The 16,818-nt window shown below is 33.6% G+C and overlaps 1 protein-coding gene across 1 annotated transcript; it reads right to left on the reverse strand.

Annotated features, from left to right (window-relative positions):
- Positions 1-6,266: 6,266 nt before the first annotated feature.
- Positions 6,267-8,280, reverse strand: LOC122294182. The gene is made up of 4 exons (XM_043102692.1): positions 8,119-8,280; positions 7,800-8,003; positions 6,843-7,007; positions 6,267-6,591 (listed from the first exon to the last, which is right to left on the reverse strand). Exons 1-4 carry the CDS (start codon positions 8,122-8,124, stop codon positions 6,538-6,540), a joined length of 429 nt encoding a protein of 142 aa, XP_042958626.1. The 5' UTR covers positions 8,125-8,280; the 3' UTR covers positions 6,267-6,537.
- Between the last annotated feature and the right edge of the window lie 8,538 nt (positions 8,281-16,818).

Here is a 16,818-nt window from a genome sequence, read left to right on the forward strand (position 1 = left end):
TTGTGATGGTTTCTTTGAAGTAGTATCCATGCATTATTTCTTAATCCATCTGTTATCAGGCAGTAGCCGCAGTATGGCTTAATTATTTTAGGGGTTGGGTTTGTATCCGGCTGTGTATCTGAGGCTTCCTATTATTTTTCTAGCCTTGTACACTAAAGTTTTAGTTATAAATTTTATCTTATAGAAGACGGGGAATGTCCCTGCTGGTTGGGAGACTTTTGCTAACATTTTTTCATATTTAGGATAATTATTAAGAGCATTAGACACCAAGAAAGATTCCGATTCCCTCTGATGAAGACGTTGGAAACTAGTTTATGTAAGCAGTTCTAGGAATTTAAGCATTTCAACTATTGGAACATAATAATTTTGAAAAGCTAAATGCATGTTGATAGCCAATAGGTTGCTCATGATAAATGCTAGAATAAAAACTAAGGGACGTGTACTTAAGGGAGAAACCATTGTTTTAGGATCATTAAGCTTCACCCTTCTGAAATAATTGGAGACTTGACGAAAGGGTGGATTTGAGTGTCAACTGTTATATCATTTGGTGCAGAGCTTCTTAGAGAGAGAGAGAGAGAGTTATTTTGCTTGTGCAATTGGTTTTTCGATTCCTCGAATACTATTCCGTTATTTGATTGTGCAATTGATTCAGTTCTAAATGCTTAATGAGCCAATTAAATTGTATTAATCTTTATGCGTATAACAATGCAAAGTAATTTCTCTAGAACTACTTTTTTATGATCCTCATCTTGAGTGAGCAAAACCAAATGCTGAAGCTCAAGCTTAACTGAAGCCACTGGTCATGGCTGTGGCTCTTCACCAGAGGCGACCCTATCAATCCTAGAAAGCTGGGGCTGGCCATCAACTGTGCTGTGAATCTTCTTGGAGTCGAGGAATGGGTATTCTTTTTGCTCTCTTTGGGCCACAATGACTGGTGTGCTGGACTAGTACCGTATAGCTGGGCACTTGAATGAGCCTGCGTGACTAGTTGAAGCACAAATGCATATCTTCTTGTACCCAGCAGCTGCTTTGCCTTCTGTGTTATGGATCTTCTCAATCTTCTTTTGCACAGCCTAGACCCTTTGCCTGACTCGGTGGGCTGTACAACGTATTGGGCCTGGTAATGATTAAGCAATTAAGTGGCAAATTCTGTGAGGAAAATGAGTGGGAGAGTCACACGAATTGATCCATGAGTGAATTTTTCAGATGGCATTAAATATTTTAATATATATATTGAAGGATCTATTTCAAGTATCTATTTCTCTCCGTCAGGCCGGTAGGAGTTTAGATCCCACAAACATATACCAGAATTCATATGCCCCGAACATATACACTCAATCCTTTATCACAGCCAGTTAGGAACTTATGGAGGCCCTTGGGATAACTCAAGCCAATTATTTGTTTATCAAAGGCACAAATTTACAATAATAAATATATCCGATGGACGTAAAACATAAACATGTCATTGTCTGAAAGAAGGCATTAGTGAGACAATTCCCAACATCCATGTGGTTCAATGTGCAGAAGGATTGCATGATGTTCAATTTAATTAAACAGGAAATTACTGCAATTTAGAAATTGCAAACATGGTACCCTCGTGGGTTCTTGCTTGCCATTGAAATTGATTCGAATAATTTGATCTGGAAGTTTCAAAAGCGTTTAACAGAACTGGCCCTGCATTGGGTTGGCAAGTTAAGAGTTATGGCTGGATGCACGTTGTTGCACGAGTTGTGTGACTCTTTGTATTGAAGCTTTTGTTTTGTTACGCTCATGTATTACACTGGTAGTACTCTCTCATGTAGTATGCAGAGGCTGTAACATTATTAACTGGGACAAAAAGTACCAGTACTTCATAATTCTCTAGCACGCTCAAAGGAATTCATCCTTGAGAGTGTAGTGAAGGTAGGAAGTGGATCAGAAAGAACCACGCACCCTTTTCCAACCCATTCTCTCTCTAAAAACCGATTCTCCTGTCCAATTTTGCAGAACAAATTCCTTCTCGTCTATAGTTTTAGTGTGTTTTTCTTTCTTTTCTTTTTCCCTTTGGGTAGGACAAATCCACTGCTCTCTGGCAATCAATCGTCCACACGCTAAGCTGCTGATTTTCCAAAAGAGCCCAAAATCATAGCCATCCAACTATCGTGTAGCGCTTTCATGCCTCCCAAACTCTCAGTAAGTCTTACGTATTATTGCAATGGTATGTCTCTAACTACACTTGAGACATCGAAGGCTTCATCGGCCTCAAATATTCAACATCTTTGCCACATACATATCCCTCTTCATCGGCTTCATCGATACACCGAAGGCCAGGCTTCCTTGCTCTCGACGAACTAGCGACGTCAAAGGCATCCAACCACATCTACTCAAGTCAACGAATTAATAGCGACATCAAGTTTCCTCTTTTAGCGGTCACTCTAGTCTTTACCAGTACGGAACATGGATCTATTCTTTTTATTTATGGTCCACTTTCTAATTTTCTTTTCTGGAAGTTTTTGTTTGGATTAATGTCCTATCGGCTACTCTTATACCTCTCGTTAAAGATAAAATGCAGATGGCAAAATTTACCTCTTTTCATCAGTTTAATTTTTTGAAATAAGTGGTGATTTTACTTAATATCAGAGCGAAAGTCTTGAATTCTCTACCTCTATCCCAAAATACAAATGACTAAATATACATCTTCTCGTTAGTTTAAATTTTTGGAATGGGTGGCGATTTAACACTTCTAATTTAGTTTAATGATAGATGATCTCTATGCAAAAACACATGATCCATGTTTAGTTATAACTAGATCGGTGGAAACTTCATATCTCTAATCCATGCTACTAAGTCAAAAGTTTGAGGTCCATTTCTCTTTTCTTCAACCTCTATTTGAGTCTCGGTAAAATAAGAAGAAAGTAGAAAAAATGTGCAAGCAGTACTGGAGCTAGCAGCAAGAATTTTTGAAGCAAAATTCATGTGCTTAAGAGGTTAGACCCTTTTTCCAATCTTACACGATCAGAATAATGAGTTATTAATGTTGCCCCGGCCTGATCCATAGATAACATGTCGCATGAGCCACCAAGGAAAATGCTCCTTGGATGGAACGAAACCCATGACAACTGCTCAGAAACTTTTGTATCAACGACAGTACTATGTGGCTGGGCTTAAGACCTGTTAATGTAGAACGTACACGCCCCAATACAAATGGTTCGAAACCGGTAGTACTGAAGACACTGCATGCCGGTCTAAACTCTGGCCAGTGGATGGGCACAAGCTGCTAGGCGTGCACTGATCGTTGGGCGCCAGTGCACGCGTCCTCGATGATCCATTTCCAGGTGGAACACAGGCGTGCACCAAGCATGCATGCCCAGCGCCGCCCAATAACGTGCGCTTTGGAATAAAGATAATTAATTATAGGAATAAAATATTGGCTCTAAATTAGATTTTAACTTTTTAATTAGTGCGTGTCGTCAAATGTTTTAGTTATTCATAAAATTAAATTTACAAATTGATATTATTTCATGTAATATATCATATTGTAAAACTTATATTATAAAATAGATATAACGTATTACATAAAATCACTTCAATTTATGAATTTCTTTTTATAAAATCTTTGTGGTTGTAGCTAGCACTGCTGTGATATCTCATATGATAGAAATAAGGTAGGTGGTGTATGAGATCCCATATTGATTATGAAGGAGAAGTTTTTCCTCTTTATAATGTTCCAATAAAACTCTAATTGTATTATTGATTAATACTTTTGGAGTGTAAACTCTAATTGATTATGCATGGGATCTCACATTGTTTGAGAATGAAAAATTCTTGTTCTTTATAATGCTTTAATGAGATTCCAATAATATCATTGACTAGTCATTTTAGAATATAGGTCAGGTACTGACTTGGACATTTCATTGGAGCGTTACAACTGCTCTCTAATTAATGGAATAAACCCAAAAAAGAAAAAGAAAAATACCTATATATATCGCTTGTATTGGATCGAGATCGAGAATAACGCACGCCCGAACCAAAAGCCAGCATAACACCATGCATTTGCAAAATTTTCTTTTGCTATGTCTTCACCTTTTTCTAACCTAGCCATACACTTTTTCAATTCTTCATTCATGCATTTTCAGGCCGGTGGGGTTAGTTTTAGAAATCTAGTGCTTGCACTTTTCTTTCCCGAAACCCTACGTGCTTATCACAAATCTACTTTAGACAAAGGCCCAGGCAAAGTAAAAAATAAATTAAAGATCGAGAGATGAATTGTGAAAGATCGAGCAAGCTACATCGATCAAGAACACATTTATCTATAATTCAGTATACCTAGCTCTCTAAATCTTCCTCCAAATGATAATTATATAGGTAAAGTTAATTACCAAGCTTTATTGAGAAGGGAATTTTGTTTTTCCCATAAATGTTTGTCAACCATAACTTTTTTGCATGCCCTACGTACGTAGGTGCCATCGATCGCATCCTTTTCCACTTTTCCTTTTAAAAATGTTGGTTAGCACCTCAAGTGTCTCAAATTTATCGCTAGTATATTGTTTAAATAAAAATTTTATGTGCAGTCACTTTTGTGTATTTTTTTGTGCATTCTAGTGATATAATTGGTTGTGTATTAAAAAAAAATTAATCCAGCTAATCATATTAGTGGAGTGTGCAAGGAATACGCAAAAGTGACTGTATGTAACATTACACTTTTTTAAATGTTTAAATAAGTTAATACTAGTCTATTTGTGTATTTTTTTAACATTAAAAAGAAACTAAAACTAAAATATCCTTGGGATCGATACACTTGAGGGGACGGCTCTCTTTGAGTAATGGAACATTCTGAGAATACTCGATTACTATTTATTATTTTGTTATTATTTTTCACCTAACTACTTGTTATTTCTTTTTACTACTATTCAATACTATTCAATATTTTATCATTACTTTTTCATTATTATTCACAAAAGATTTAAAATCACCTCAATACTCAAATGCAATCTAAGTGAAGGGGCCAAATCAAACCTTGATAGATATGGCAATGGCCTCACTCGGAGCTAAGCTTCTAATTGACTAATTCAACTAGTACTCCAATGCCCGAGTACTCAATCCACACAATCACTAGGAAATGAAACAAAGGAAATATGCTATATATATTCTTCATTTTTGTGATCTCACTCTTGTTTCGTGGTGTTGATCAACTATAATACCCATTATTTTTTTAAAGATATTATTTAAAAACTATAACATATAATAATTTATGGATGATATCAACACAATATGATTGAAGTGACAAGAGAATTTAACCATAATAACATTTTTTACACCATATGGTATTTCAAATACTATTTTAAATACCATACCGTACCAACCGGTATATACTATATCAGCCATTAGTTCGGTACAGATGTTATACTTGTTTCGTACCACTTTAAATATCGGTCGTACCAACTGATATGTCGGTTTATACCAAACTACATACTGGCTAGTATTTTGACTTTTACTTTTTTTTTTTATTTCTTCAAACTGTAAACTCATTTTTTACCTCTAATTCAAACTAAATTATTTATAATTTATATATATATTTATTTGTATAAAAATTATTATTTTAAAATATAATTTATATATATAATTTATTTATATATTAACTATTTTAAAACGATACCGATATTAAAATATTCTATTTCAATACGTTAATCGTACTGCACCTAGTATGGTCGTATTCAAAACTTTGATTTCGAAACAATAAAAGTACTTTTTATCCATCACCCTCACAATTCTCAACCCGTCACCACGTGGCATCCCAAGAATGAATGATAAATCATTTTTTAATAATATGATGTCCAAGTTAGAGGATTTAATAAGCTGGAGGATGACCAAAAACAATCATTAGTGACTTTTCCCAATTATAACCCTACATGTTTCAAGTTCCAAAGATGAAACGAAGCCCTTCATGAGAAGATCATGTGGGAGATTGCTGCATAGTGCATGCAGCGACTCAAAATGATAACGATCACGTGACCTACAATGTCATTGTCAGGAGAGACTTAACTATTATCACGCGCGTCAGGGCTGTAGTAGTTCTGTGCAAGTCTGTCCTCCCATTGAAGGCTTAAGAAAGAAAATATACAGAAGTTTTGAAGACACAGATACTTTTGCTTTATTTTCCCAAGAGAGAGTGTTCATAATTTCGAATCAATCAGCTCTTTTTTGGGTACCTGTTATGCTCTTTTCACAGGCCTTTCTAACCCACGTTCCAACCCAAATGCCCATCGAACAGTCAATGTACATGATGCTAGCTTAACAAACCCTAATATTCAAAATGATCATAACGTTCCAAATATGGCTAAACAAAAGAAAAATACACGATCCTTGATTCCTTTAGAAGTTCTCTTTCCATAATTAGAGAATATTAGTGATGATATTCCTCAGACATCCATCAAAATAAAATTCCTCACATACATAGATATTCGACCACCAACATAAGTATTAACTATGTCCTTCTACCGATCCCCCCCTCTCTCATAAGTCATATGTACAAAGTCCTTGAGTGTTCTCTTAACATCTTCACAGAACACAAGGGGGCATCAAGCAGCTTGTGAAAAACCTCAACCCTTTCTTCTGCAGAAAAAACAAAAGCAAAAAAATTATATTAAAAACTAAGTACAAATTTGAGTTATATATAAAAAAGAAATAAGTGCAGTTGAGTGAGTAAACGCTACGTGATCATTTAAAAAATATATATATATAATTTAAATAAAAAATTTAATTTTTTTAATAGATTCCACGACTTAATCTAGCAATACTCTATATAAAATTTTAGCCTTAAAAAACAATTATTAAATGGAGAAAAGGGTTTTGAGGATCTATACCTTTCTAGATTTTGCATAGGCGTCGGGTGAGATTTTGTACAAGTCTTCATCCACAGGTTTTGGGGCTGCCCTTGGCGTATCAGTTGGACTTGTTGGTTCCTCCACGTCACTAACGTCCCAGCTTTGCTTTTTATCTTCCTTGGCGTAAGGGCCACGAGCTTTTGTCTGCAATTTATCAAGGCCGGCAATTAATATTGACCATCACTCTGCATTATATTTGAGACGTAATATGCGCAGGCAGTACTACATGCATGCATGTAGGAAATTAAAGAATGTCTAGCCATCATAATTACACCGTTTAGACTTTAAAGGGTTCCTTTCCTCTGTTTCAACAGGTTCCTGTCCAACACTCAACATCCGGTAGGGAAAACATCTCGGTCCCATTAAACACATAAAAGCATTTGCAAAAGATAAGTTGAATTTCGCTCCAATGGTCTAGACCGCTTTCACCAAAGGAGGTGCTTCTTTTGAGTTTTAAGGAGACTTTTTCTCGGTGGGGTGGCGATAACATCTTTTAATATAATCAAGCATGAAAAGTTGGATCCATAGGTAATGTGGTCACGCTCGTAGTTCTTGAATGAATCCTTTAGATCCCCACGCCAAAGTAGTGCCCTACATGTTTTCTAAAGCAGATAATCATGTGATTTTTTCTTTCCCACCATGAATGATCATTCATGATTCACCTCCACCCGCAAAGATATGATCAAAAGAGAAAAGGAGAAAAGCAAGAGATATATAATACACAAGAAAAGATAAAGGAAGGATTACACCCACTAATTATGTACCCCATGCTCTAATACAATACGAAAAAGTATTATCTTGTAACACACAGAAAATTAGCACCTTTTATCAGCTGCAGAATTGTAATTTATAGGAATATTTTTCATTTTTTTTAGCCAAAAAAATTAAATTCCTAAGAAAGATAAGGAGTAGTAAAGACAAGCAGGTTTAGCTTACCCTTCGCCGAGGAACAACGATCATGGCGGGCGTGACCACATTATTCTCGTACAAATCTCCAGCAACATACAAATCACGCTCTTCAGAAAAGCTGTAACGTAGCAACCCGGCCTCCCTTGCTGACTCGAAGCACTGAGTGAATGGCAGGTCGTCGTTCCAATCCCAGCTCCCAAAAGCCGGAACATGACTTCTCATATAGTAATCCTATTCACAAACCAAAAACAAGATTCTTAATACACATGGATAAATATATCAGAAGAAAAACAAGAAGAGTAGGATTTTTTTTTTGGGAGACAAGTGAGAAAAAAAGAAGTCTCACTTCCATTGAGGTAGAACTGCAGAGGTTTAAGAATCTGGGAGCAAGATAGATCAACTGAGACTCGAAGGTTATAAAATGTCCACTCTTTCTTTGTTTCTTTTATAATGCAAGGTAGAGCGTTACTACCAATTTATGAAGAGAGATGGATTCACGAAGAATGAAGGAGAGGTAGTAAAGTAGGCCTGGCCAGGGGGTAATGGGTCCAATGGGATCCAAAGCAACACAACTTCATGGGTAAAAAAGAAAGAAAGTAGACTCTGATAACGATGTTTCACAGGAGCAGACAGTAGGACAAAGCGGTAAGGCAAGTGAGAGAGAGAGAGAGAGAGAGAGAGAGAGAGAGAGAGAGAGAGAGAGAGAGAGAGAGAGAGAGAGAGAGAGGACGCTTTGGTTCAGATTCTTTTAAATTCTATCCTTAACTTTATCAAGGGTTTTTGCATTGCCTTGTTTGTCGCTGAACAGTTGTATATTCAAATGCATGATAAAAGCCATAAAAGTTGGTTGCTTCTTTCTTTCTTTCTTGGGGTTCTCCCATCTCAAAGCAAAACGCCTGCTGGTAAGAGGCCAGGCGCTTTTGAACCCTACACGACTGATCGATGAAACTTTGTGCTCTGTGCAATGGAGAAGAGCATCCCTCAGACCCAAGTTAAAGTCGAGTAATTTATTTGGCATTGACAAGTCAGCAGAGAAGTCAACATTCACAGTGTACGTATCAGCGAGCAGTAGTAGTACTGCAGGTTGATTTTGCATTTTTGCTGTTCAGAGCTCAAACTTGCTGTGGATACCATACACAAGAATATCTTTAACTATAGAAGATATGTATCGTACGGTTCCTACTCTCCGGAATGGGAAGAGTTGCAGGGAATTGGCGTGGCCTTTGTGCTCTCTTCTCGAAATTTTGACCTTGGCCTTTGACAATCCTGCATGCACTGATGGATGAATTAATATTAATTTGTATTTTAATGCTCCATTACGTAGCATTTATGATCGATTATACTTGTAAGTTTATGTATTGAAACGTTAATCAAGCATATATTAATGTGGAAATTTGACACATTATGTCACATGAGTTGATCTTATGGTAAAAGTTTAACACAAATTAAATAAACTAATAAAAGAATTATTTTTATTTTAATTTTTTAGGATAGATGCGATATTCTTGCATGAGTAAAACTAGGGTTTTGTAGTGTGTGGAATTTTGGAGCAAAAGAGTTGCCCAAGGCAGAAGTCAAATGGATTCTATCCATCGTCATATATGGAGATTCTAACCATTTTTGTACTTTGTAGCAGCATCAAAACAAGTACAGCTAAAAGAAAATGATAGTACTACTCCTCCAGCTTAATTGATAATCTTATCCAATGGGTTTTTATAAGCTTAGAGTACAGTTTTACATCTTTATAACAAGCATCTGCTGAAGCTTAAAGCAACCCTCAAATGTCGATTCAGATACAGTACTCTCAAAAACATTTTTAAATCAGTAAGTTTCCATGAGTCATATATCATTAATATTATATATGATTGATCGTACGCTTTGCTCGAAGCCCAATTTTGCTAAAAGAGATGTCATATATCGATCGTTCTCGTGATCATCTGTTGAATATATAAGATCACTTGGGCCAGCTGATCTAGATCTTGTGAACCATCAAGTGTATGTAATCGCCATGCATGTTGGTCTCACAGAGAAAACTCTTTGGGCATATAGTGCCATGTCGGAGTTTATTGAAAAAATAAAAAATAGATATTCTAAACAGGATGATGTCTGAAAATATATACAAAACTTTTTTAAAGATTATAAACCCAAAACCTTTTTAGCACATTCCGATTGTACTTGCACGATACTAAGCTCCATTGATACTTCATAGTCTTATCATCCCAACAGACAGGACTTTAATTCCTACAATCTTGTGATACACAAACATATCCGTACGATTTGAAGATAAATAGACATAATATGTGAATTCTAATGCAATAAATGCTGTGTTGAACGTTGCCAACTAGCAGCTAGCTAGCATTAAATATCGTACGTGTATGGGATCTACGTACATATTATGTATATATGATCTAATTCTCTTGTAATTGTAAAAAATATTTGGAATGAAAAATTTTAGGGAAACTATCCATTTGGATCCCAAACTACCCTTAATTCATTTCATCTAATTATTACAATTTTACTTTTTAAAATTCTAACATAAAATATACTAAACAATTCAACTTTTTTAAATTTCAAAATAATAATAATATTAAAAAATTATATTCTAATAATATTTTACTCATCTTTCAATTTTTATCTTAACTCAACTCAACATCCAAACTTTTATTAATCAGTATGATAAGGATGTTATCAATAAGATTGATTATTCCATATTATTACACATCATATATATCATCCACTAGTTCTTAATTTATGCAATTACGTGATGGAAATAATTACACAACCATTTCTACTTTTTTAATTGAAGAAATTTTTTTGAGTTTTCTTAAATTCATGGTTATCAAATGGTTATATGCCTCAAGTTCTAACAAATCTGAGAAGCGTTTTAGATATTAAATCAAGTCAGCGATTACATACCTTATATATATATATATATAGAAGAATATAATAAATTAAATACACAACTCTCCAAGACATTACAAAAGATAAAAACATGGAGTATTTTTAGTATATTATCCTAGTTTTACTATTCATCATCTACCATACTTATTTTTATTTTTTAATTTTTTTTATTTTATTTTTTTTAAACTAATTGAATTCTTATACTTATGATGATCTATACATCACATATTTGATAAGATAAAAAAAATTAAAAAATTATATGTTGCGTGTAATGTACTGAAGATGATGAGTAGAATATTACATATAGGTTCAGGGGCTATATATCTGGGGTTGATCCGTAGGTGATCATGTGAAATCTGTATGAACAGTAGTGGCCTGCCAAGTTCTCTTCTGCAGCTGGAGACTCCTCATGATCATGATGAGCCAGCGCCTCTTTATTCAAAAGGACTTCTTGTTTTCCCAAATCCTTTTGAAGGAACCTTAAAACTAACTTTCATTTAGTTTGGAATTGCGAAGTTTAACGTTATCAGTCGACTTTGCGTCTGGCAAGAAAAATAAGTATTTGTAACCAATTTTTTCCCATGAGAACTGACATTTTAATAACAATCACAGTCCCAAATAAACATCTTTTTATGTAAATGATGCATTGATTCTGAGACCGTTTCTGACCATTACTTTTTTGTTGCAGTTACTGCATATCATTTATCGCAGTTGTTTCAAAATATTGACAACTGAGAATTTTATTTAAGTTGTATATGCCAGCTAGCTAGCTAGCTGGGTCATGTGTCTGCAATTTCTATTCTTTTCTTTTATTTTTCGTCTCTGCAAGATCTTTAGCGAAGTTGCCAACACATTCAATGGGAAAAGCTGATACGTTAATTCCAAGCACTTCCAAAATATCAACCCTTTTTAGAAAAAGCCTTTGCCAAACAACTGCATTAAATGGTAGATAGATAAAATCTCGTGCCAGTCTGCCTCCTGATACGACCACATTCTTATCTATTTAAATATAATTTTACAATTTACATATCACATATCATATTTTATTTTTATTTTTTTAAAATTATTTTTAATTTTATTTTTTTTAAAATAATTAAATTTTTCTACTCATCATTCATATGCCACATATTTGATAAAAAAATAAAAAATAAAAAAAATATTGTGTAGTGTATAAGACTTATACATAAAATTTTTCATTTAAATTTAGGAAAGATGTATCTGCTAGTTCATCCATCTTTAGTATTAGTCTCCCCATAAACCTCTAAGATAGAGAGATAGAGAGGGAGCACCTGGAGGGAAGCTATGGACAGAGTTGAGCAAGAAAGATAAAGCAAAGAAAGGGACAGGGCAAGTTGGAGGTGGCTAAATCATGAAATGAAAAGAACTAGAAGGTGGGTGATTTGGCCTACCGCCTACATATATAGTGCAGGAAAAAGGCTGGATATTTGGACTAAATATTGATAGGAATCTCTTTCTGCATCAGAAGCAACAGAATATAAATTAAAGTCGAAGATGAAGAATCTAAATGACACTTTCTTTTCAATACTATGCATGTATAGTAAGTTTTTTTATATCAAGTAGACAAAAGTAGCCAAAAACATTATTTAGAAATTTGAATACTCTCTCTCTCTCTCTCTCTCTCTCTGTGATTGAGGCAAGCATGATGTGCAAAGATAATGGTAGCTCATGAGGTTTATCTTTTGCTACATGGTTAGATCAGTTCAAAGGGACAAAGAGGATGCCAAGGCTAGAACTTAGATTGTTTGTCTGCAATAATTATATGATTAGAAAGACTGTAACAGAGATAACAAATAAACTTAGTTTCTTGACTAATGCATGCTGATCTTCTCTTTGCTAAGAGGATTCCTTCACTTTTCTTGACGGCAATTAGTTATCTTGAGCAATGCGCTCCCTCTGCTGCTCATGGAGCAGCTTGCCATGGGAATGGAGAATGATGCCTCGTTACTGCTGCCTTGCCTATACTTTTCCATGCTTTTCGGCCTTCTCTTTCCCTTGGTTGTTTCTGTTTCTGTTTCGTTTTTGGGGGTTTGATCATGCATTATAATTAATAGTATTGTTGGGCATAATAACACAGCGATCCATGCATGCAGGAACATAACCCTATGATACTCTTCTCGATTAGTTTTTCTTTTTTGCTTTTTTTTCCCCAGATTTCAATAGATGTTATCGTGATGAAAGGTGCTTGCGGCCGTCCAGCGTTTGCTGAAATTTTGGTGTTATGTTTTTAATTCATATTTTTTAATATTATTTTAACAGTATTAGTTAATTATTAAGAAAAAAATTAAAAAAATATACATAAATGTCACTAATAATTATTTTTTTAATCATTAGGTTAAAAATTAAACTACTTGAACGGTAACTTTGAGCGGTCACATTGAAGGGTCTGGCTTGCATCCTGTGCCAAAATAACAGGACATTTCCTATTAAAGAATTAATGATTATTTGTTAGTAATCCAGCTATTTAATGACTTTTATCTCTTATATGTCCAACATATTTAATCATTTCTAAATATTTATTCATTAAACATATTTATTCATTAAACATAAGGGCTTGGCTTGCATATTTATTTATTAAATATTCATTAAACATATTTATTCATTAGGAGGTAAGCCATACTTAAATATAATAACTTGTAACAAATATATTTATATTTTTTATTTTTATAATATTATATATTTTGATTTTATAATATTTATAATAAATAATATATTATATACCAGCACGTAAAAAATAACCTAACAAATGCAAGTGTATTTTCATTGACATCTTTAAACTTATCAAAGTTTTAAAATCCATTCTGGTGACTGTTTCGGTTAAGGCACTGGAACGGAATATTTTAGTACCGGTACGTTTCGGTATACCGTTTCGGGATAGACATCATATGGATAAATTATATATAATAACTATATTCCAAAATAAAATCAATACAATTCTTAAAAGCATACATACCTGATAACTTAATAATATTTCTCCATAGTGAATACAAGTCTTAAATACACATTTATAAAACTAAATAAAATATCGTAAGTTACCAACTGTTTAAAATAAATAATCATTCATTTTCATCAGTAAGACAAAAAGGATCAACATTAGCAAAGCCACTCAAAATATTTTCTTCAATGTCATTGTCACCACCATCATCATCAATATCAAGACCAACATTAACACCCTCTTCCAAATTTTGTGAGGCTACTGGCTCCTCAATACTTCCTCAATCCAAGTCTTCTCCATCAATAAGCTCTGATTCTTCACCTACCAATTCCTCCATCAAGTTAATATTTTCAAGATTGATTGGATCCAAAGCATCTCTTCCCCTCTTTATGTTTCTGCCAAAATAAAAGTCACACGTAAGTGAAAATGTTACATATTTTTCAACAATTAAAAACATTATTTTTGAAAAAGTTTACCTCTCACGGAGCTTCAAGTTATAACGAACAAATACTAAATCATTTAAACGTTTATGCTCTAATCTATTCTTCTTCTTTGAATGAATAAATTCAAATGTACTCCAATTTCTTTCACAGCCAGTTGCACTCCAACATTAACTTAATATGCAGATTGCAAACGTTTGAAGAGTTGAAACCTCATTTCCAAAAGTACCCCACCACGCAACTACAACAAAAGTGCAATTATAAATTATTACTTAAAATTAAATAAAAGAATTAAAATATAGATTCACACTATTTAACAAAGGATACTGAGGTTACCTGGATTACTTTTTTCACGTTGGCGTATTGCTATAGGTTGTCCAAAATTACCATGTGCATTCTTATACAAGTCAATTTGTTGAATGATCTCATCTTGCTTATCAATATCAAGTTCCATCTTTACAACGCAAGTCATAAACCCTCTAGAAACATCATTTTTACTTTTAAAGCAAGAGTTAAAGTAAATTTTAGGATTAAGAAGACAACCTGATGCATGTAATGGATTATGAAGATACTTATCCCACCTAGCATCAATTAAAAATATAATTTTTTAAATAAATCTCAAATGAGAGTAATATAATATGTTTTTACACGTCCCAAAATTAAAATCACAAATATTATTTTTAAAGTTAGAGGGGGATGAAATATGTTGGGCACTTCATATATGAAAATTATTAAGTGACAATATGGAAGACTTTGAATGGACCGAAATGAGTGCAAGTGCAGATGGAGAGAAAAGAAAATAAGAAAGAATTTGAATGGTAGAATTGCTTGTTAGTAGCCGATCATGGCCATTAATTCTTTAACAGGACATTTCCTGTTATTTTGGCACAGGAGGCAAGCCAAACCCCACATTGAAACTAGCATTTTAATTAAGAAAAATGCTTTGGCCACCGCTGGTAGCTCCCGCTGGGGGCTACCGTTGGCCTTTTTTTTCTTAATAATTAAGAAAAAATTGTTTAATTTTATTATAAATTTTTTATATTTTTAAAATATTTAAAAATATTAAAAAATAATTTAAAAAAACAATTCTTTTTATTTTTTGTTGTCTAACCTTGACTCCTAGCAAGAGCTCCAGCGGTAGCTCTAGCACCGTCTTTTAATTAATCCAATCGGTGAAGTCTAAGATGTAAGATTCCCTCGAGAATGGGTTCGGAAGTCAAGTTGCATGATGAAAAATTATTAGGGACCACGTATATTCACAGAAGAAAAGGGAAAGAAAAAAAAAAAAAAAAAACTCATTATGTTTTAGAACATAATTAATTTAACATGGTCTTAGACTAGAGATATTGAATTTGAATCCTCTCTTTGTACTTTGATCCATTGAATTAAGTATTTATGTGTTAATTAAAGTCTTAAACCCACACGTGAATACAATTATTCAAATATAATTTAAATTAATTAATATTAGGGATAAGTTTGAAACTTTATCAATATATCATTACTACCTTATAATATGCATTATTAATTTTATTTAAATCACACCATTTTCAAATTAGCCGTTTATTACGAAAGATTATATATATATATATTAATGTTGAATATTTAATTAACAGTACTAAAGCCCAAAACAATTGGTATATATAATTAGATCTATGTATATAAGCCAAAAGGTTTTAAATTAGAGAGAGTGAAATAGTTCTGCTACATATAATCACTTTTGCATATAACTTCTTGCATACTTTCGTTGATACGATTAATCAAAATAGTTATTTTATATAAAGAAAAATTAATAATTACATTAATAAAGTATACAAAAAGTATATAAAAATAATTGCATATAAATTTTTTTATTTAAAAATTTATTTTTAATCATGGAGTGGCTTTCTATAGTACTTACCAAAAAATTTCACCCATATATAGCATTTTCTTTCCGAGTTTATTTGCCACCTCCTTAACCGCTACGTATATCCATGGTACAAGATTTCTTAAAAGTTGTATCGAAACTCTAGACCTTAAAAAAGTAAATAAGAACTAAATATATGGAAGAAGTTCACAACATGTGCTCCGATATATATATAAATCTACGATGAAAAATACTCCGGTCACAAAGTGATGATCATCTTGCAAAATAAACTCACATGTTAATATAGTTTAGTGTGGAATTTTAGATTGTAAATTTATTTTTGTTATAAAATATATCTAACGTATCACAAAAAATTACGTTAGGATTATGAATTTACGTTTCTAAAATCTTCTAAGATGATTACCTAATTAGCACTAATTAATTAGCAGTTAAGAAATGCTGAATCGTGGCAAGCAAGATAAGAACCACAATTTGATCGTGCAGGTCGATTGGAGTGCTCGATCGTAGGTACTACTAAAAACAAGCACTAAAATCCATCGACGTTCATGCATGCATCAGGAAACACAAAAACGACAAACCAAGATAATATTCCTTTCAAGTTCCTTTCTAAATTACTAATTAATGTGAGCCTTCGTCCCAGCCACGAGTTAACCCGAAAACAAAGCGAATGGCCCCGCCATGCAGTACAACTAATCATGTCGACCAACAACAAGCGCCCCCCGTGACACCCCCGAATCCTGCCAATTCCCATTCACGGGTTGATTCCAAAGTTTGTGTGGTTTTCCCCGTCACCTTCTTCTTTCTCTCTCTATATAACTATAAAAGAGTTATTCATTGCCATGTCTGTGAAGAGAAAGTGAACTGACTGAGTTTCTATTATTGTTGGAA

This window comes from Carya illinoinensis, chromosome 14 (assembly GCF_018687715.1).
Source record: "Carya illinoinensis cultivar Pawnee chromosome 14, C.illinoinensisPawnee_v1, whole genome shotgun sequence".
NCBI lineage: Eukaryota > Viridiplantae > Streptophyta > Magnoliopsida > Fagales > Juglandaceae > Carya > Carya illinoinensis.

What these genes read in the sequence shown, in the direction of transcription:
- LOC122294182 (XM_043102692.1), bottom strand. An exon ending in TCGTTGTTCCTCGGCGAAGG is followed by an intron (nt 7,008 to 7,799) that starts GTAAGCTAAACC and finishes GATAAATTGCAG; the next exon opens with ACAAAAGCTCGTGGCCCTTA. An exon ending in CCTATGCAAAATCTAGAAAG is followed by an intron (nt 6,592 to 6,842) that starts GTATAGATCCTC and finishes TTTTTTCTGCAG; the next exon opens with AAGAAAGGGTTGAGGTTTTT.